General features: G+C 55.3%; 1 protein-coding gene across 1 annotated transcript in view; it reads left to right on the plus strand.

The window, feature by feature from the left end:
* Positions 1-2,858: 2,858 nt before the first annotated feature.
* Positions 2,859-19,665, plus strand: part of STRIP2 (striatin interacting protein 2) — a 38,079-nt gene continuing 21,272 nt past the window's right edge. Inside the window, exons 1-12 of the mRNA XM_038752882.1 lie at positions 2,859-2,924; positions 6,654-6,723; positions 11,058-11,132; positions 11,495-11,624; positions 13,372-13,492; positions 14,779-14,847; positions 15,143-15,249; positions 15,807-15,934; positions 16,237-16,434; positions 16,928-17,151; positions 18,438-18,503; positions 19,141-19,204. Of these exons, the coding sequence (XP_038608810.1) occupies positions 6,688-6,723; positions 11,058-11,132; positions 11,495-11,624; positions 13,372-13,492; positions 14,779-14,847; positions 15,143-15,249; positions 15,807-15,934; positions 16,237-16,434; positions 16,928-17,151; positions 18,438-18,503; positions 19,141-19,204 (1,218 nt within the window). The 5' untranslated portion in view covers positions 2,859-2,924; positions 6,654-6,687. The remainder of the gene's footprint in view (positions 2,925-6,653; positions 6,724-11,057; positions 11,133-11,494; positions 11,625-13,371; positions 13,493-14,778; positions 14,848-15,142; positions 15,250-15,806; positions 15,935-16,236; positions 16,435-16,927; positions 17,152-18,437; positions 18,504-19,140; positions 19,205-19,665) is intronic.

Raw genomic sequence — 19,665 nt, forward strand, 5'->3', positions numbered from 1 at the left:
GGAGTCAGAGGTCCTGGGCTCTAATCCGGCTCCGCCACTTGTCAGCTGTGCGACCGTGGGCGAGCCACTTCTCTGTGCCTCAGTCACCTCATCTGTAAAATGAGAATTAAGACTGTGAGCCCCACGTGGGACAACCTGACCTTGTATCCCCCCTCCAGCGCTTAGAACAGTGCTTCACACATAGTAGGTGCTTAACAAATGCCATCATTATTATTATTATTTTTACTATATGCCAAGCACTGTTCTAAGCTCTGGGGTAGATACAAGGTGATCGGGTTGTCCCACGTGGGGCTCCCAGTCTCGATCCCCATTTTCCAGATGAGGTCACTGAGGCCCAGAGAAGTGAAGTGACTTGCTCAAGATCACCCAGCAGACAAGTGATGGTGTCGGGATTAGAACCCACGACCTCTGGCTCCCAAGCCCGGACCCCCCACCTTTTTCCTCTCCTCCTCCCCATCCCCCCCACCCTACCCACAGCACTTGTATATATATTTGTACAGATTTATTACTCTATTTTACTTGTACATATTTACTATTCTATTTATTTTGTTAATGAGGTGCATCTAACTTTAATTCTATTTGTTCTGACGACTTTGACACCTGTTTCCATGTTTTGTTTTGTTGTCTGTCTCCCCCTTCTAGACTGTGAGCCCGTTGTTCATTCATTCATTCATTCAATCGTATCTATTGAGCGCTTACTGTGTGCAGGGCACTGTACACAGTAGGGACCGTCTCTGTTGCCGATTTGCACTTCTCAAGCGCTTAGTACAGTGCTCTGCACACAGTAAGCGCTCAATAAATACGATTGAATGAATGAATGAGCTAGGCCCCGCTGCTTCTCGAGGCTCCGAGGCCCCAGGCGCCGAGGAGGAGGAGGAGGAGGATCATTCATTCACTCTTTCATTCATTCAATTGTATTTACTGAGTCCTTACTATGTGCAGAGCACTGAACTAAGTGCTTGGGAGAGTACAATATAATACCAAACAGACACATTCCCTGCCCACAACGAGCTCACAGTCTAGAGGGGGAGACAGACATTAATATAAACAAATACAAATAACAGTATCCTGGCCCTACACAGGCCAGAATAATTAGATTTTCACTTAAAATCCATTTGTCTCGAAAATCTAAGTGTTCCCGTTTCCTGTCTCTAAGCCAGTGCCTGAGTAAAATAATCTAAAACCCAATCTAAAATCAGGAGGCTTTCCCAAACTGAGCCCCCTCCCTCCCCTCCCCACAGCACCTGTATATATGTATGTACATATTTATTACTCTATTTATTTATTTTACTTGTACATATTTATTTTATTTTGTTCGTATGTTTGGTTTTGTTGTCCGTCTCCCCCTTCTAGACTGTGAGCCCGCTGTTGGGTAGAGACCGTCTCTAGATGTTGCCAACTTGGACTTCCCAAGCGGTTAGTCCAGTGCTCTGCACACAGTAAGCGCTCAATAAATACGATTGATTGATTGATTGATTAGTCCAGTGCTCTGCACACAGTAAGCGCTCAATAAATACGATTGATTGATTGATTGATTAGTACAGTGCTCTGCACACAGTAAGCGCTCAATAAATACGATTGATTGATTGATTAGTACAGTGCTCTGCACACAGTAAGCGCTCAATCAATACGAGCCCGCTGTTGGGTAGAGACCGTCTCTAGATGTTGCCAACTTGGACTTCCCAAGTGGTTAGTCCAGTGCTCTGCACACAGTAAGCGCTCAATAAATACGATTGATTGATTGATTGATTGATTAGTACAGTGCTGTGCACACAGTAAGCGCTCAATAAATACGATTGATTGATTGATTAGTCCAGTGCTCTGCACACAGTAAGCGCTCAATAAATACGATTGATTGATTGATTAGTACAGTGCTCTGCACACAGTAAGCGCTCAATCAATACGAGCCCGCTGTTGGGTAGAGACCGTCTCTAGATGTTGCCAACTTGGACTTCCCAAGCGGTTAGTCCAGTGCTCTGCACACAGTAAGCGCTCAATAAATACGATTGATTGATTGATTGATTAGTACAGTGCTCTGCACACAGTAAGCGCTCAATAAATACGATTGATTGATTAGTACAGTGCTCTGCACACAGTAAGCGCTCAATAAATACGATTGATTGATTGATTAGTACAGTGCTCCGCACACAGTAAGTGCTCAATCAATACGAGCCCGCTGTTGGGTAGAGACCGTCTCTAGATGTTGCCAACTTGGACTTCCCAAGCGCTTAGTCCAGTGCTCTGCACACAGTAAGCGCTCAATAAATACGATTGATTGATTGATTAGTACAGTGCTGTGCACACAGTAAGCGCTCCATCAGTACGATTTAATAATAAAGGAGGAGGGAGGGGACACCCGGAGCCCGGGCCGCCCAAGTCTTCAATGAGCCGCCCCCAGCCCCAGGCCGCAGCCAATCCCGGCCCGGGGGCGGGGCTACGGGAGCGAGCCCCGACCAATAGCCGCGCGAGGAGTGGGTCTGGGGGGCGGGGCTACGGTGGGGCCCGGACCAATAGCCGCGCGAGGAGCGGATCTGGGGGCGGGGCCTGGTCCGGGGGCGGGGCTGCGGGAGCGAGCCCGGACCAATAGCCGCGCGAGGAGCGGGTCTGGGGGCGGGGCCTGTCCCGGGGGCGGGGCTACGGGGGAGCCCGGACCAATAGCCGCACGAGGAGCGGGTCCGGGGGCGGGGCTACGGGGGGAGCCCGGACCAATAGCCGCGCGGGGGCGGGTCCGGGGGCGGGAGCGGGAGCGGGAGAGGGAGAGGGAGCGTGCGGGCAGGGTGGCGGGAGCTGCCTGAGCGGGCGGCATGGACGAGGCCGGGACCGACAAGGGGAAGCAGGTGCCACCGCAGCCCCCGCAGCCCCCGCAGCCCCCGACACCTACCAAGAGCCGGGAGCTGTTCCGGAACCAGCGCAGGGAGTCCGAGGTGAACGGCCGGGCTGGGGGGCTGGGGGCTGGGGCTGGAGCCTGGGAGCTGGGGCTGGGGGCTGGGAGCTGGGGCTGGGGGCTGGGAGCTGAAGCTGAGGGCTGGGGACTGGGGCTGGGGGACTGGGAGCTGGGGGACCGGGCTGGGACTGGAGGCTGGGGGCTGGGGCTGGAGGCTGGGAGCTGGGGGACCGGGCTGGGGGACCGAGCTGGGGACTGGGGCTGGGGGACCGGGCTGGGGGCTGGAGTTGGGGATCTGGGGGCTGGGAGCTGGAGCTGAGGGCTGGGGACTGGGGCTGGGGGCTGGGGGACCGGGCTGGGGGATTGGGAGCTGGGCCTGGGGGCTGGAGGATCGGGCTGGGACTGGGGACTGGGGATCTGGGGGCTGGGAGTTGGGAGTTGGGAACTGGGGCCGGGGGACCGGGCTGGATGCTGGGGGCTGGGGGCTGGAGCTGAGGGTTGGGGACTGGGGGACCGGGGTGGAGTTGGGAGTTGGGGACTGGGGCTGGGGGACCGGGCTGGGGGCTGGGGCTGGGGATCTGGGGGCTGGGACTGGAGGCTGGGAGCTGGGACTGGAGCTGAGGGCTGGGGCTGGGACCGTCTCTAGGTGTTGCCAACTTGGACTTCCCAAGCGCTTAGTCCAGTGCTCTGCACACAGGAAGCGCTCAATAAATACGACTGATTGATTGATTGATTGGGGGATGGGGGATGGGACTGGGAGACCGGGCTGGAGTTGGGGGCTGGGGGACCGGGCTGGGGCTGGGGGCTGGAGTTGGGGGCTGGGGGACCGGGCTGGGGCTGGGGGCTGGGTGTTGGGGCTGGCGGGCAGCCGGACCTGAGATGCCCCTCGAGGGCAAGAGTGGGCTTGACCAGCCGCCCGTCCCTCCTGCTGCCCTTTTCTTTCTTTCTCCTCCCCCTCCCCCTTCCCGCGGAGCCCCCCAGGCCGAGGGTCCCGCCCTGGCCGCAGTTCCCGGCCCCGGCCCCCTCCCCCGAGCCGGGCTGGTAACGAACAGAAGCAGCTGCAGCCCCCAGCCCCCCTCCGCCTCTCCTCTCTCCCTCTCCCTCTCTCCCGGGGTCGCGGGGAGGGAATCGGGGGAATCAATCAATCAATCAATCGTATTTATTGAGCGCTTACTATGTGCAGAGCACTGTACTAAGCGCTTGGGAAGTACAAATTGGCAACACATAGAGACAGTCCCTACCCAACAGTGGGCTCACAGTCTAAAAGGGGGAGACAGAGAACAGAACCAAACATACCAACAAAATAAAATAAATAGGATAGAAATAGGGGAATGGCAGGGGCCGCTGTGTGACTACCGGCCACCTCCGACCCTCTCTGTGCGGGCGGAGGGGGGAGCAGGCCCGGCAGGGGGGAAGCGAGGGAGGGAGGGAGGGTCGGTGCAAACGCCAGCCAAGAGAACCCCCAACGACGAGGTCCCAAAGTCGAAATAATAATAATAGTAACAATAATAATAATGGTATTTATTAAGCGCTTGCTGTGGGTCAAGCACCGTTCTAAGTGCTGGGGTAGATGCAAGGTGATCAGGTTGTCCCACGTGGGGCTCACAGCCGTACTCCCTATTTTCCAGATGAGGTGGCTGAGGCACTGAGAAGTTAAATAACTTGCCCCAAGTCACACAGCAGGCAAGTGTCCTTCTGGTCTGGGAGCCCGTTGTTGGGTAGGGACCGTCTCTAGATGTTGCCAACTTGGACTTCCCAAGTGCTTAGTACAGTGCTCTGCACACAATAAATACGATTTAAAAGATAAATGAATGAAAGTGGCGGAGCCTGAATTAGAACCCATGACCTCTGCACACAGTAAGCACACAATAAATACGATTTAAAAAATGAATGAATGAAAGTGGCGGAGGCTGAATTAGAACCCATGACCTCTGCACACAGTAAGCACACAATAAATACGATTTAAAAAATGAATGAATGAATGTGGCGGAGCCTGAATTAAAACCCATGACCTCTGACTCCCAAGCCCGGGCTCTTTCCACTAAGAGGGGTCCAGTCCGATGCGAACCCCAGGCTCACTCACCTCTTGGGCCCCCCGGGAGATAGAGCTCTTTCCCTCCAACAGGCATTTTCTCCCTTCAAGGCCCATTAGTCTGTCCCCAGACCTAGGGACACAGCCCACATTTTCCATGTCACAGGGGCTGGGGAGTGGCTGCCCTACTGAGCGCTTAGTACAGTGCTCTGCACACAGTAAGCGCTCAATAAATACGATTGATTGATTGCCCGGATCCTAGATCCCGGCCTGGAGGAGAGGGGAGAGCCAGGATTAGAACCCAGGAACCCAGGCTCCTACAGACACCAAGCTGCCCCTGTCCCTGACTCCAGGGACCGGACCCTCCTTTCCCTAGTAACTGCTGCCTCTAACAATAATAAATAACAATAATTATGGTATTTGTTAAGCGCTTACTATGCGCCAGGTATTGTACTAAGCACTGGGGTGGATACAAGCAAATTGGGTTGGAAATAGTCCCTGTCCCACAGAGGGCTCACAGACGTAATCCCCATTTTACAGATGAGGTAACTGAGGCACAGAGAAGTTAAGCGGCTTGCCCAAGGTCACACAGCAGATAAGTGGCAGAGCCCGGGATTAGAACTCACATCCTCGGACTCCCGAGCCCGTGCTCTTTCCACTAAGCCACGCTGCTCCTTTGAAATGCAGCTACCAAAGAGGTCGGCCACTCACCGCAGTGTTCTTGGAGAAGCAGAGAAGACAAGTAGAGAAGCAGCGTGGCTCAGCGGAGAGAGCCCGGGCTTTGGAGTCAGAGGTCATGGGTTCAAATCCCATCCCCACCAACTGTCAGCTGGGTGATTTTGGGCAAGTCGCTTCACTTCTCTGGGCCTCAGTTCCCTCGTCTGTAAAATGGGGATTAGGATTGTGAGCCCGACGTGGGACAACCTGGTCACCTTGTAACCTCCCCAGCGCCTAGAACAGTGCTTTGCACATAGTAAGCGCTTAACAAATACCATTATTATTATTATTATTATTATTCCCCACCGTGCACCCTGCCTGCTGCCTTGAAAAACAGGCTTCTTGCTTACCAACCTTCAGCCTAACGCCCCTCTATTTAGGGTCCAGCCCTTAACCCTGCTACTCTGTCTAGCCCCCGGACCCCTCAGAGAGCAGCAAGGAGGTGAGTTACAAGCTGGGCCAAAGGGCCAAGAGAGAGCAGGTGTTGGACACGAAGGAGACCCGTATTTACCTACAGCTCAGGGAATCACCCACCATCACCCTCATTTCGGCCGGCGGAGAGGAGAGGGAGCCTAGGGCAGGGGAGAGACCCAACCCCCTTCCTCCTTGGGGGGTCCATCTACAGTGCTCTGCACACAGTAAGCGCTCAATAAATACGATTGATGATGATGATGATGGGCTTTGCTGGTTTCTTCCTGGGTCCTGCCCATCCAGGGGCTATTTAGACCAGGTGAGGAGGCCGTGGCTGTGAACCACTCCCCACTTCCCCCTTAACTAACCTCAGACAACTCAACCTGCCTTCCCGGACCCTTTCATTCATTCAATCATATTTATTGAGCACTTACTGTGTGCAGAGCACTGTACTAAGCGCTTGGGAAGTACAAGTTGGCAGCATATGCGCCAGTCTGGTTCGGCTCCCCCTCACCGCGCGCCCCCCCCACCACTCACTCCCCGGGGCTTCTCGGCTGCAGTTCCTGCTGCGGCAAAATGTTGGTTTCCTCAGCCGATTCTCCGCTTCAGGGCTCCGTGGACTGTCCCAATCTGGAGTTCGAGTATGGGGACGCCGACGGCCACGCAGCCGAGTTGTCAGGTATGGAGCGGCTTGGCCCCGACGTCGGGGAACTGAGTTTCTGGCCTCTCATGCAGGTTGTCCCCTGCCCCCTGCTCAGCGGTACCCAATCTCTATCCCCTCCTCTTAATAAAAATAATAATAATAATGGCATTTATTAAGTGCTTACTATGTGCAAAGCGCTGGGGAAGTTACAAGGTGATCAGGTTATCTATTTTGATGGTATTGACGCCTGTCTACTTGTTTTGTTGTCTGTCTACCCCCATTTAGACTGTGAGCCCGCTGTTGGGTAGGGACCGTCTCTATTTGTTGCCGATTTGTACTTCCCAAGCACTTAGTACAGTGCTGTGCACACAGTAAGCGCTCAAATACGACTGATTGAATAAATGAATCCCTATTTTCCAGATGAGGTAACTGAGGCACAGAGAAGTTAAGTGACTTTCCCAAAGTCGGACAGGTGACAAGTGGCGGAGCCAGGATTTGAACCCAAGACCTCTGACTCTAAAGGCCGGGCTCTTTCCACTGAGCCACGCTGCTTCTCGCTGCTGCTCTTGCACTTCCCAACTGGTTCTTGGCTGGAAAGGCCCCTCACGCCCTGCCCCTTGCTCACTCACACAGTGGATCAATCGCTCATATTTACTGAGTGCTTACTGTGGTCAGAGCACTGTACTAAGAGCTTGAGAAAGCACAGTGTAATGCTACAACAATACAATAAACACATTCTTGCTCTTTCGTTCTCCTTCCTCTTCTTATTGAACACTGAGCCCTTGAGGCTACGGACCTGGGATCATCATCATCATCATCAATCGTATTTATTGAGCGCTTACTATGTGCAGAGCACTGTACTAAGCGCTTGGGAAGTACAAATTGGCAACATATAGACACAGTCCCTACCCAACAGTGGGCTCACAGTCTAAAAGGGGGAGACAGAGAACAAAACCAAATATACTAACAAAATAAAATAAATAGAATAGCTATGTACAAGTTAAATAAATAAATAAATAAATAAATAGAGTAATAAATATGTACAAACATATATACATATATACAGGTGCTGTGGGGAAGGGAAGGAGGTAAGATGGGGGGGATGGAGAGGGGGACGAGGGGGAGAGGAAGGAAGGGGCTCAGTCTGGGAAGGCCTCCTGGACCGGGCCTGCTTTGAACACTCTAATTTGGAGTCAACTTGTACTTCCCAAGCGCTTAGTGCAGTGCTCTGCACGCAGTAAGCGCTCAATAAATACGATTGAATGAATGAATGGAGTCTGCCTGGTCCGATGGGGTGGGGCTATGCCGGAGGGTGTCCGCTCTCCCAGAGGTCTTTAGGGGCCTGTAACCTGCGCTAGTCATCCCCTTTTCGGGATTGGGGCTGTTGGGTCCGAAGCAGGAGACCAGACTGGGAGAAGCAGCTCGGCCTAACGGATGGAGTACGGGCCTGGGATTCGGAAGGACCTGGATTCTAATCCTGGTTCTGCCACTTTTTGGCTGTGTGACCTTGGGCAAGTCACTTCACTTCTCTGTGCCTCAGTAAGCCCATCTGTAAAATGGGGATTAAGACTGTGACCCCATGTGAGACATGGCCCGTGTCCAACCTGATTCGCTTGTATCTACCCCAGCACTTGGTACAATGCCCGGCACACAAGAAGCGTTTAACAAATACCCCTAAAAAGACCTCAATAGATATAATTGATTGAAACTTCACCACTGGGCAGCTGGGGAAAGGTAGGTGATGATATGACTGCCAGACGATTGGATGGGGCCTAGTCGGAGGTGGGGTGACATAAAGAAGCAGCGTGGCTCAGTGGACAGAGCAAGGGCTTTGGAGTCAGAGGTCATGGGTTCAAATCCCGGCTCTGACGATTGTCAGCTGTGTGACTTTGGGCAAGTCACTTCACTTCTCTGTGACTCAGTTACCTCCTCTGTAAAATGAGGATTAAGACTGTGAGCCCCCCGTGGGACAACCTGATCACCTTGTAACCTCCCCAGTGCTTAAAACAGTGTTTTGCACATAGTAAGCGCTTAGTAAATGCCATCATTATTATTTTCCCCACGTCCCTTTGCCCCACTGATTCCCCCGCCCTCTTCCCCTCCTTCCACTCCTTCCCCGATTCAAACCCTAAGACCACCCCCGCCACCTTCCTTGCCCTGGAGGTGTGGGGACCGTGCCATCAACCGTGTCCTTGTCACTATTCAGTAGTTTATGCATGCTGGTTATTAATAAGCATCTCCCCTCACGCCCGGGACGGAGATGTGAGATGTCATGTCTCATCACGTGGAAATGACACTTTGACGCTCGTCTCCTTCAGCAACAAGAGACAAACAAATCTTTAGAGAAGTTCTTATGAATACCGACGTGAATAAATTTCTTGTTGAGTGACAGGGAAGAAAAGAACAAAGTTAATAACTCGGGGCCTCATTTCCATTTCAGCATTCGTGACGCCCTTATCTCCAAGGCGCTTTTTAGAAACATTCTTTCCCGAACGCCTCGGAAAGCTGGGTGTGTCTGATAAATCGGCAGGGAGAGGGGGGGATAGAAAGAGAGAGTTTGCCTCAGCCAGCCATGGATCTGTGGGGGGGAGCGAGATAGGAATCCAGGGGGGGCTTCCAGGCTGGGGCTGTGCCCACCTGGGCCGAGCGTGGCAAGCGTTGGGAAGCTGAGGGCCGGGGTCTGCTCTATTCTGAGCCCCATCGCTGACTCCCCTACCACTCTCTTGAGGAGCGGCTCATTGTGACTCAGTTTCCTCATCCGTGAAATGAGAAAACTGCTGCTGAATTAAGAGGTCTGCGATGGAAAGCTGCGGGACTTGGGGGAGGGACACCCTAATGGGCTCTCTGTCTTGGGCATCTGAAGACACTGCCAATGACTTTGTTTTTTCGGGGGCTTATCAGCGTGGCCTTGACGCAGGTGGCCCCTGTGTGGCCTGTTGGTGCCGCGCCTCCCAGCTGCTGCGGGCCGGGTGCCAGCGAGCGGTCGGCTCTGCAGCCTGACGGGCCGGGGACTGGCTAGGAGCAGGAGCCTGCCAACCCCGGAGCAGCCCACTGCACTGGGCTCTGTGTGGCTCTGAGTCTCGAGTCTGGATCTGGGGGTCTTGGATGGATTCCGTTACTGAAGGAGATGGTCCCGTTGAGGGTGTCTCTGGAGGGGGGAGTCATGTACGGGGGTTGGGAAAGAGAGGAATGCCATCTCCCGCCCCCTGCCTCATCCCCTCATCTGGGTGTGTCTGATAAATCGGCAGGGATAAATCCTCCGCCGCTAATCTCCTCACCGTACCTCGTTCTCGCCTGTCCTGCCATCGACCCCCGGCCCACGTCATCCCCCGGGCCTGGAATGCCCTCCCTCTGCCCATCCGCCAAGCTAGCTCTCTTCCTCCCTTCAAGGTCCTCCCGAGAGCTCACCTCCTCCAGGAGGCCTTCCCAGACTGAGCCCCTCCTTCCTCGCCCCCCTCTCCATCCCTCCCATCTTACCGCCTTCCCTTCCCCACAGCACCTGTTTATATGTATATATGTTTGTACATATTTATTACTCTATTTATTTATTTATTTATTTTACTTGTACAGATCTATTCTATTTTATTAGTATGTTTGGTTTTGTTCTCTGTCTCCCCCTTTTAGACTGTGAGCCCACTGTTGGGTAGGGACTGTTTCTATATGTTGCCAATTTGTACTTCCCAAGCGCTTAGTACAGAGCTCTGCACATAGTAAGCGCTCAATAAATATGATTGATGATGATGATGGGGCTGTGCTAGAACCAGAACGTGGGAGGGTCACCAGCCTGGATCTCTGGGCACAGGCGGCAGGGAGGGAAGAAGCCGGCTCTGGGCCGGGTCTGACGGGAGGTGGCCGTTGGAGCTTCAGTGGACCCTTCCAGGAGATGGCAGGAAATCTCGGAGTCACATTTTGCAGCAGCCCCTGGATGCTCTGCTGAGGACTCTGGAACCTCCTTTCCTCCACCTCCCTCACTCATCCCTGCCCCACCTTACCTCTCTGGGAAACCTGCAGCTTGGTTCTGTGGCGGGATTTGGGGTTGGGCTGGGATAGGGCAAGGTCTCCCTGCTGCCTCCCTCCCCAAGATCTCCCCAATACATGGGGACGATGTTGATTTGTCTCGCTGCTACCCACCAGTCCCCGCCCAGGGTCTTCCCAACCTCCGTGTCCACCCAGCATGGCTGGGTGAGAATCTAATCGTAATTGGGGTGAGAGAGAGAGAGCCTTTGGGGAGTTATTTTGAGGAAGAAACTGAGGACTTAAAGGAAGAGGGACTGGTTTAGGCCTCCCTCGCCTAGGCGGAGCTGGGGGTGGGGCCCAAGAGGCCTGTTCTGGACTGTGAGAGGGGGGTCTTCTCCATCTTGCCCACCCAGAACTGTACAGCTACACCGAGAATCCGGAGTTCACCACAAACAGGCAGTGCTTTGAAGAGGACTTCAGAAAGCAAGGTGCTCACAGCAAGCCAGGCCTCCAATCTTTCCTCTCCAAGCCCCAACCTGACCAACAGGGGCAAAGAGTCACCCTCCTCCTCCTCCTCCTCCTCCCACCTTCCTGTGGCTGAAGAGAGGAAGGGTTGCGAGTCAAAGTGCCTGGAAAGGGGAGAAGGGAGGCGGACGGGGGAGGAGGGGAGGCGATCTGCCCCCGTGTCCACCCTCGTTAGTCTGGGAGACGGAAGGGCTGGTGGTCACAGCACGAGAGAGGGGCTCCTGGACTGCAGCCCCCTCCCTGTGGGAGTCTTAGCTGAGACCCAGCGGGAGGAGGAAGGCTTGGAGATCAGTTGGCTTACAGTGGCTGTGGGGTCGCAGTACAGGGCAAGGGCTGGCTGGATCTGGGAGAGACGCAGCAGAAGGCTTACGTGATGCGGCTCCTGGATGGTCTGGAGGTGGTCCACCGGGACCGGAGGCTGAAGGTGGCTCGTGCCATCCTCTACCTGGCCCAGGGTGAGTGCCCCTGTCGGGCAGGAGCTGGGGAGGGCGCGGTCGGGGTGCGCTATTCTAAGCCTGGTGCAGAAGTGAAGCTGAGCTTCAGAGGCCTGTCTTTTTTTTATGGCATTTATTAAGCGCTTACTATGTGCCAAGCACTGTTCTAAGCGCTGGGGAGGTTACAAGGTGATCAGGTTCTCCCACGGGGGGCTCACAGTCTTAATCCCCATTTTACAGATGAGGTAACTGAGGCCCAGAGAAGTGAAGTGACTTGCCCAAAGTCACCCAGCTGACCATTGGCAGAGCCGGAATTTGAACCCATGACCTCTGACTCCAAAGCCCGGGCTCTTCCCACTGAGCCACGCCGCTTCTGCTTCTGTAGCCACTAGAGGAGAAGCAGCATGCTGGAGCCCGGGCCTGGGAGTAAAAAGCCCTGGATTCTAATTCCAGCTCCACCAGTTGCTTGCTGTGTGACGCTGGGCAAGTCACTTAATTTCTCTGGACCTCAGTAACCTCATCTGGGGATTAAATCCTTCTCCCTCTGACCTAGACTTTTAGCCCCATTTGGTACACAGACTGGGTCAGCCCTAATTATTTTGTATCTATCGCAGTGCTTAGTACAGTGACTGGCACACTATATGTAAGCACTTAATAAATGCCATAAAAAGAAGAGCGCGTGTGTGGCTTGGGGTGGGAGTAAGTGTTGTGGGGAGGATGTGCTGCCATTTGTTAGGGACGAAGTTAGAATCGGAGCTCCAGGAGCTGATGCTGGAAAGCAAATCTGGACCTCAAGCCCTGTCTCCGGGGTGTCCCGGTCACCTCTGCCTGCTTGTGCCTCTGTTTCCCCATCCCATGCAAAACACTCAGCGATGAGGCTGCATCACTGCCTAGCCTTTCGGGACCCTAAGAAAGTGGAGGAAGGAGTTCCCAATCAATCAATCAATGGTCTTTATTGAGTGCTTAGTGTGTGCAGAGCACTGTACTAAGCATTTGGGGGAGTACTATTTTTTTTTGTTCATGGTATTTGTTAAGCGCTTTCTATAATAATAATAATAATAATAATAATGGCATTTGTTAAGTGCTTACTATGTGCAAAGCACTGTTCTAAGCGCTGGGGGGGATACAAGGTGATCAGGTTGTCCCACGTGGGGCTCACAGTCATCATCCCCGTTTTACAGATGAGGTAACTGAGGCTCTGAGAAGTTAAGTGACTTGCCCAAGGTCACACAGCAGACATGGTGGAGCCGGGATTCGAACCCATGACCTCTGACTCCAAAGCCCATGCTCTTTCCACTGAGCCATGCTGCTTCTCAGTGCTGCTGCTTTCTATGTGCCAGGCACTGTACTAAGCACTGGGGTAGATACCAGCTAATCAATTTGGATGCAGTCCATGTCCCACACAGGGCTCACAGTCTTAATCCCCAGTTTGCAGGTGAGGTAACTGAGGCACAGAGATGTGAAGTGACTTGCCCAAGGTCACAGCAGGCAAGTAGCAGAATCAAAATTAGCATCTAGATCCTTCTTACTCCCAGGCCTGTGCTTTATCCTCTAGGACATGCTGCTTTTCTGTATAGTATAGTAAAGTATAAAAGTTGGCAGACGTGCTCCCTGCCCACATGGAGCATATAGTCTAGAAATCCCAAAGTCCCAGGAGAAGCTGTCCGGGCCCTCTGGGGCCCTAAGGGGTGTGTGCGTGGGCAGATCAGGGATTCTGAGGATGCCCTGGGTTGGCTAAGTGAGTCCTGCCTCTCGCCCTCGTCACTAGGTTCCTTCGGAGAGTGTGACTCTGAGGCTGACGTGTTGCTCTGGTCTCGGTACAACTGCTTCCTGCTCTACCAGATGGGAACCTTTTCTGCCTTCCTGGAACTGCTCAACATGGAGATCGAGTGAGAGCGGGGGGACGGGAGCGCGGGAGGGTTGCCCCAAGGTCACCCTCACATCCCGAGTTGGGAAAGAGAGAGGGGTGCCAGTCTGGTTGCGGTGCCGTCGGCGCAAGTGGTAGCTTTGCTCTGCCCCTGTCAGTGATCTGGGGGCTGCCTGGAACTTACCTACCAGTCCTGGCGCCTAAGCGATAGTGGCCCCGGTCCCGTCCGCTCTGCCTTCTCCAATCCTGCAGCCACTAGGCAAGCCGTTGCCCGGGATAGCCCACTGCCAGCCCCTAGAGAGATGTCTGTCCACCACTGCTCCTGGGCTGCCCTTGGCTCATGGGCAGAATCCACCAGGAAGCTTCTTTTTCTCTCAAAGCGCAACCTGAATATGTCGATTATATAGATTATATAAGCTCTTGGAGGGCATAGACCAGAAGGCACAGACTGTATGTTTGCTTCTGGAGAACTGTCCCAACAGCAGGCTCCCCATAAAGTGGTTGGGGTTAACTGGGAACTTCTGTTTGGGACCAATCAATCGATCAATCATATTTATTGAGCGCTTACTGTGTGCAGAGCACTGGACTAAGCGCTTGGGAAGTACAAGTTGGCAACATATAGAGACAGTCCCTACCCAGCAGTGGGCTCACAGTCTAAAAGGGGGAGACAGAGAACAGAACCAAACATACTAACAAAATAAAATAAATAGAATAGATATGTACAAGTAAAATAAATAGAGTAATAAATATGTACAAACATATATACATATATACAGGTATATATACCACTCATTCCCAGGGGGAAAAACTGTGGGACAGGGGCTCTAAGGACAGGGAGAGGAAGGGTGGGAGTGCAGGCCCCACTCTCTCCGTATTCTGTTCCCCCATGGCTGTGGGACGGGGCTTCAAGGGGTTTCCTGGGGCAGAAGAAAGCCAAGGTGCCCCTCTGCCCTTCCGAGTCCAGGTGGTAGGAGAGGGATGGGAACAGTATTGAGGGACCCCAAAGTAGGAGCTCTGGGGAAGCCTCTTGATGGCTGAGGCAGGGGGGCAGTCAGTCTCCCCCTCCTTACCCTGGGCTCTTTAGACCTGCCTTGGGACCGAGAGAGACAAAACTGGGAGTTTTCGGTTTGGGGGCAGAGGCAGGGGTGTGGTTCAGAGATGAAGGTGGAGGGATGGAGAGGTTTGGAGGCTCCTGCAGTGACCTAGCTGGAATCTTTCCCCGGTCACCGCGTGGGGTGAGCTGTGGGCCAGCTGGTGGTGCCAGGGCCTCCCGGGTGCCCATGCTCTGCCCCCTTCTCCCGCTGGCAGCAACAGCCAGGCTTGCAGCAGCGCCCTGAGGAAGCCGGCCATCTCACTAGCGGACAGCACCGAGCTCCGGTGAGTGGGGGCTCTTCCCTGGCGTCCCTGGCCGCCCGCGGGGGGCTGAGTGCGGGTCCGTTCTGGGTGGCGGCCAGCGGGAGCTGGAGGGGGAGGCTGCCAGGCTCTGCCACCTCTAGGCTGCCTGGGCGCCGACTCCTCCATTGGAGACCTGACCTGGGGAGGAAGGAAAGGCTCCTCCTCATTTTGGGCCCCACGTGGGGAGGAGCGGGGCCTGCTCTGGCCTGCCACGTCCCCACGGAGAATTTGGGGAACAGCTGGGGACTCCGTGACGCCCCCCCGCTCCCGGCCCTAGGGTGCTGCTGAGCGTCATGTACCTGCTGGTGGAGAACATCCGCCGCGAACTGGAGACTGACCCCGGCCGATGGAGGGTCGCGCGGGAGACCTTTCGCGCCGAGCTGAGTGAGGACGGGGACCTACTGGGGAGGCTGGGCCCGGGGAGACGAAGTAGGGAGGCCGCAGCCCGGTTTTACGTAAGGGCAGGAGGGAGGGGACCATAATGGCGGTGTTGTCTAGTGGGGAGAGCACATAATTGAGCCCGGAGATATGGGTGCTAATTCTAGCTCTACCAAAGACATGCTGTGTGACTTCGGGCAAGTCACTTAACCACTCTGAGCTTGGTTTTCCTACTGGAAGATGGGATATAAACTCCAGCCTGCTCTGTCCTGGCAGGGAGATTGTGAGGGCAAGGGGTGAGAGAGGCCGTATATCTGAATGCAGCGTCGTTCTGCTTGGGGGTGGCTTTTTCCCCACCAGCACGTGCCTGGCTTGAGAGGGGACCCCTGGGATGCCTCTTGGGTAGGCTCATTTTCCATTTCCCTGTCAGAGTCTCGTTTGGTCTGAGGGGAGTGTGTGTGACTCCGCCTGGTCGTCCTCCCCCTGCCCAGCCTGGGGCCGAGGCTGTGTCTAGCAGGACCCCACGTCTCTGTCTCTCTGTCGCCCGGCCCCCTCCCCTCAAGGCCTCCCCGTGCACAATGAGGAGCCATTTGCCCTCCTGCTGTTCTCCATGGTCACCAAGTTCTGCAGCGGCCTCGCCCCGCACTTCCCCATGAGGAAGGTCTTGCTCCTGCTCTGGAAGGTGGTCACTGTGAGTGCCTCTCCCCTCCGTCCTCTGCCCTCTGTGGTGCCGGGAGGCTCTGGGGAGGGACCCTGGCTCCCACGTCCATCTGTCTTTTGAGCTAAACCCGGGGAGGGGGCAGGGGGATGCAGGGTCAGACCGGCTCCCCTGGGACCCGAACTGACGGGCCATTGTCCGTCTCTCCAGACCCGTTCGCCGAGGGTGGGTCTGGGGGGGGGGGGGGCCCTCCCCGTTCTCCCAGAGAGGTGAGGCTGGAGGAGGCTAAGGGCCCCGTGTCTGTCTGTCTGTCGTTCCCCCTCCGCCCCCGGCAGTTCACGCTGGGTGGCTTTGAGGTCCTGCAGACCCTGAAGGTCCGGAAGCGGGAAGAGCTGGGTCTGCCCCCGCTGACGGAGGACAGCATCCAGGTGGTGCGGCGCATGCGGGCCGCCTCCCCGCCCTCCTACACCCTCGACCTGGGCGAGTCGCAGATGGCTCCCTCGTCCAAGCAGCGCGGGCACCGCAGCCGCAGAGTACGGGGGAGGGACGGGAGGGGTGCGGAGAGGTGGGGGGAGGCACTGGCTTCCACTGTCGTTGGGGACCCCCTCCCTGCTGGCCTGACTGCAGTGCTGTAGTGTGCCCGTTGCTTCCACTGGGCAGCCCCATTAGGGCTGGGCTGCCAGGGACCGGCCCGCTGTCTCCAGCCCTTGCTGCCCAGCCCTCGGAGGAGAGCGCTGGGGGTCTGAGACTCCTGGGTCTCCTTGGTAGAGCTCCCGCTGGGGGCTTAATATGTTCATTCTTACCATGTGGGCATCCCCTGGACCACACAGGGAGCCAGAGTGAGGAAGGGGCAGGCGGCACCTATGAAGCTGATGCTGGCTGCCTCTCTGCTCCAGCCTCCCCCCGGCCCCTCCTCTGTGCCCCCTCCCCCCCCGCCCCATCCTGCCTCTCCCTGGCCAAGCCTGGTGGGTGAGTCCCACCAGATTGGGACCTGCCTCCCCCCTCCCACTTGCTCAATATCAGCAGCCCCTCATGAAGCAGGACAGCCTGGACATCTACAATGAGCGAGACCCCTTCAAGAATGAGGAGACCCCACCAGAGGAGGAGGAGGATGGGGAGGGGGAGAACACCCTGGATGGAGACCCAGACCCACTAGAGCGAGACCCTCTGCTTCCACCTCTGCCCGCCCCACCACCGCCCGCGGAGCGGGTGGCCTTCCCCAAGGGGCTGCCCTGGGCCCCCAAGGTCAGGTAGGTCAGCCAGAACAGGACACCAGGGACCACAGGGTGTCCAGGAGCCCCTGGTCCCAGCATGGAGGTGGGGCGGGGGCTCAGGGATGAAATAGCCAGCTACAAAACAGAGGCATGAAAGGGTAGGCTGGTGGTTGGGAGTCCTGGGCTGCGGCTCCACTGCACTTATGCCCGTGTCTACTTCTAGCCAGCTCTGAATAATAATAATGGTATTTAAGTGCTTACTATGTGCGAAGCACTGTTCTAAGCGCTGGGGGGGGATACAAGGTGATCAGGTTGTCCCACGGGGGGTTCACAGTTTTAATCCCCATTTTACAGATGAGGTCACTGAGGCACAGAGAAGTTAAGTGACTTGCCCAAAGTCACACAGCTGAGAAGTGGCGGAGCCGGAATTAGAACCCATGACCTGTGGCTCCCAAGCCCGGGCTTTTTTCACTGAGCCACGCTGCTTCTGAATGGCAATCCCTGCCTGCTGCAGCCTCAGGGCAGCTGGTCAGAGTAAGGGCTGGTGAGAGGGGGATCCCGACTGTGCCATGCCAGGCACGAGAAGCCTAGTTAGGTGCCACTCTGGGCAGAAGTACTGCCCGTCTGTCTCGTCAGAGTCGGGACTGGCGAGAGGGGGATCCCGACCGTGCCATGCCAGGCACGAGAAGCCTAGTTAGGAGCCACTCTGGGCAGAAGTACTGCCCGTCTGTCTCGTCAACCTGCTTCCCCGCACGCCGTGCCTTCTGCCAGGCAGCCGCCAGAAGTGCAGTCCAATGAGCGTTGTTAAAATTTTGTCAATGGGCTCCAGGCAGAATGGTTTTTCTCCTGCAATGGAGGACAACCAGTTAGCTCAGGAGCCAAAACACTTGAATTCCCTCCACTTGCTGCCTTTTTTTTATGGTATTTAAGTGCTTGCTGTGTGTCAAGCACTGTTCTAAGCGCTGGGATACAAGTTAATCAGGCCAGATACAATCCTTGTTCCACATGGGGCTTGCTGTCAAATAGAAGGGAGAACAGGTATTCAATCCCCATTTTTGCAGTCGAGAAAACTGAGGCATGGAGAAGTTAAGGGATTTGCCCAAGGTCAAAAAGCAGGCAAGCGGTAAAGCCAGGATTAGAACCCAGGTCCTTTAGTTCCCAGGCACATGCTTTAGGCCACACTGCTTCCCCATTCTTGGTCATTTGAGGGTGGTGCAGAGTAGGCTGAGACTTTTTTCTGAAGGTTGACTTTTATTTTTTCTCCTATGCCCCTTCCTGGTTTCCCTTCCCTGCCCCCTCCCCTGTAACCCGCTCCCCAACAGGCAGAAGGACATCGAACATTTTCTGGAGATGAGCAGAAACAAGTTCATCGGTTTCACCCTGGGCCAGTAAGTGTCTAGTGGGTCAAAGGCTCTGGCCGAGGAGAATGGGAGGAGAGGGTAAGGATGAGAGTGGGGAGTGAAAGAGTAATTTTCTGAGCCTGGAGAGACCATATTGCTCTATTAAATATCTAGGGGTCTGTGTTAAAGAACAGACAACTTCCAACCCTCAGGGAGCCCCCAGTCTATATGGGGAAATAAGGCAGACCAACAGTCACCATAAATGTGTGCATTCAGGTGCCACAATTTGTAATGGGCTGATAATACGTAGGATGGTGGGAACTGCGGGAGTTCCAGCCTCGAACCAATGGTAAGGAATTTTTGCTTGATGCCGAATGAAACTGAAAGTCCATGGAAACTTTAGAGGAGCGGAGCAGCCCTGAGCTTTAAAGTAAGAGGGGAGGGTGTGACAGGCACGGGAGAGAGGCCCAAGGATGAGAAAGTCTACAGGCTGCTCGTTCGTCTAAGGAAGTGCGAAGAACCGGCCTGCTCTGGCCCCAATCTGAGTGTGGACCCTGGGCATCTTGTGGTGTTTGGCCCTCAGTGCCGCGGGCTCCCAGGACAAATGCCTTGGAGCGAAACCCCTGGAGCAGCGGCGGCTAGGTCTCTGTTCCTCACCAGTGACTTTCCCTTTCCCCTTCTGCAGGGACACAGACACGTTGGTGGGGCTGCCTCGGCCCATTCACGAGAGTGTGAAGACTCTGAAGCAGGTGAGCTGGGCCTTTCGGGGCGGGGAGTCTGTCCTGGCAGGGTGGAGGACCGGCCGGGCCCAGTGAGGAAATCTCCTCCATCTCTCTCAATTCCCAGCCCTGCCCAGGCCACTCCACCTCCCACTGTAGCCAAGAAATCCTCCTCCCTCCAGCAAGGCTGACTTCCCCAAGGAGGGGCTATCCTGGTCCCCATGCAGGCAACAGAAAGAGTGGAGAGAGCTGCAGTGAGCCTTGTCTTAGGCGGCTCAGAGGGCACCGATGGCTGCCACAAGGAAGCTGCCACTCCAAACCCCTCAACCCCATGACTTGTTGCCCCCAGAACTAAAAACCGCCCAGGCCCAGCAGCAGCTTGGGAGACCTTGTGCCTTAGGCTGCTCCCCAAGAGCATCCTCCACATCAGCGGTTGACACCGCATCCCAGTCACATTTGTGACAATGAAACCGCCAAGGCCGTGGCTTCAA

The sequence above is a fragment of the Tachyglossus aculeatus genome, chromosome 10 (genome assembly GCF_015852505.1).
Source record: "Tachyglossus aculeatus isolate mTacAcu1 chromosome 10, mTacAcu1.pri, whole genome shotgun sequence".
Taxonomy (NCBI): Eukaryota; Metazoa; Chordata; class Mammalia; order Monotremata; family Tachyglossidae; genus Tachyglossus; species Tachyglossus aculeatus.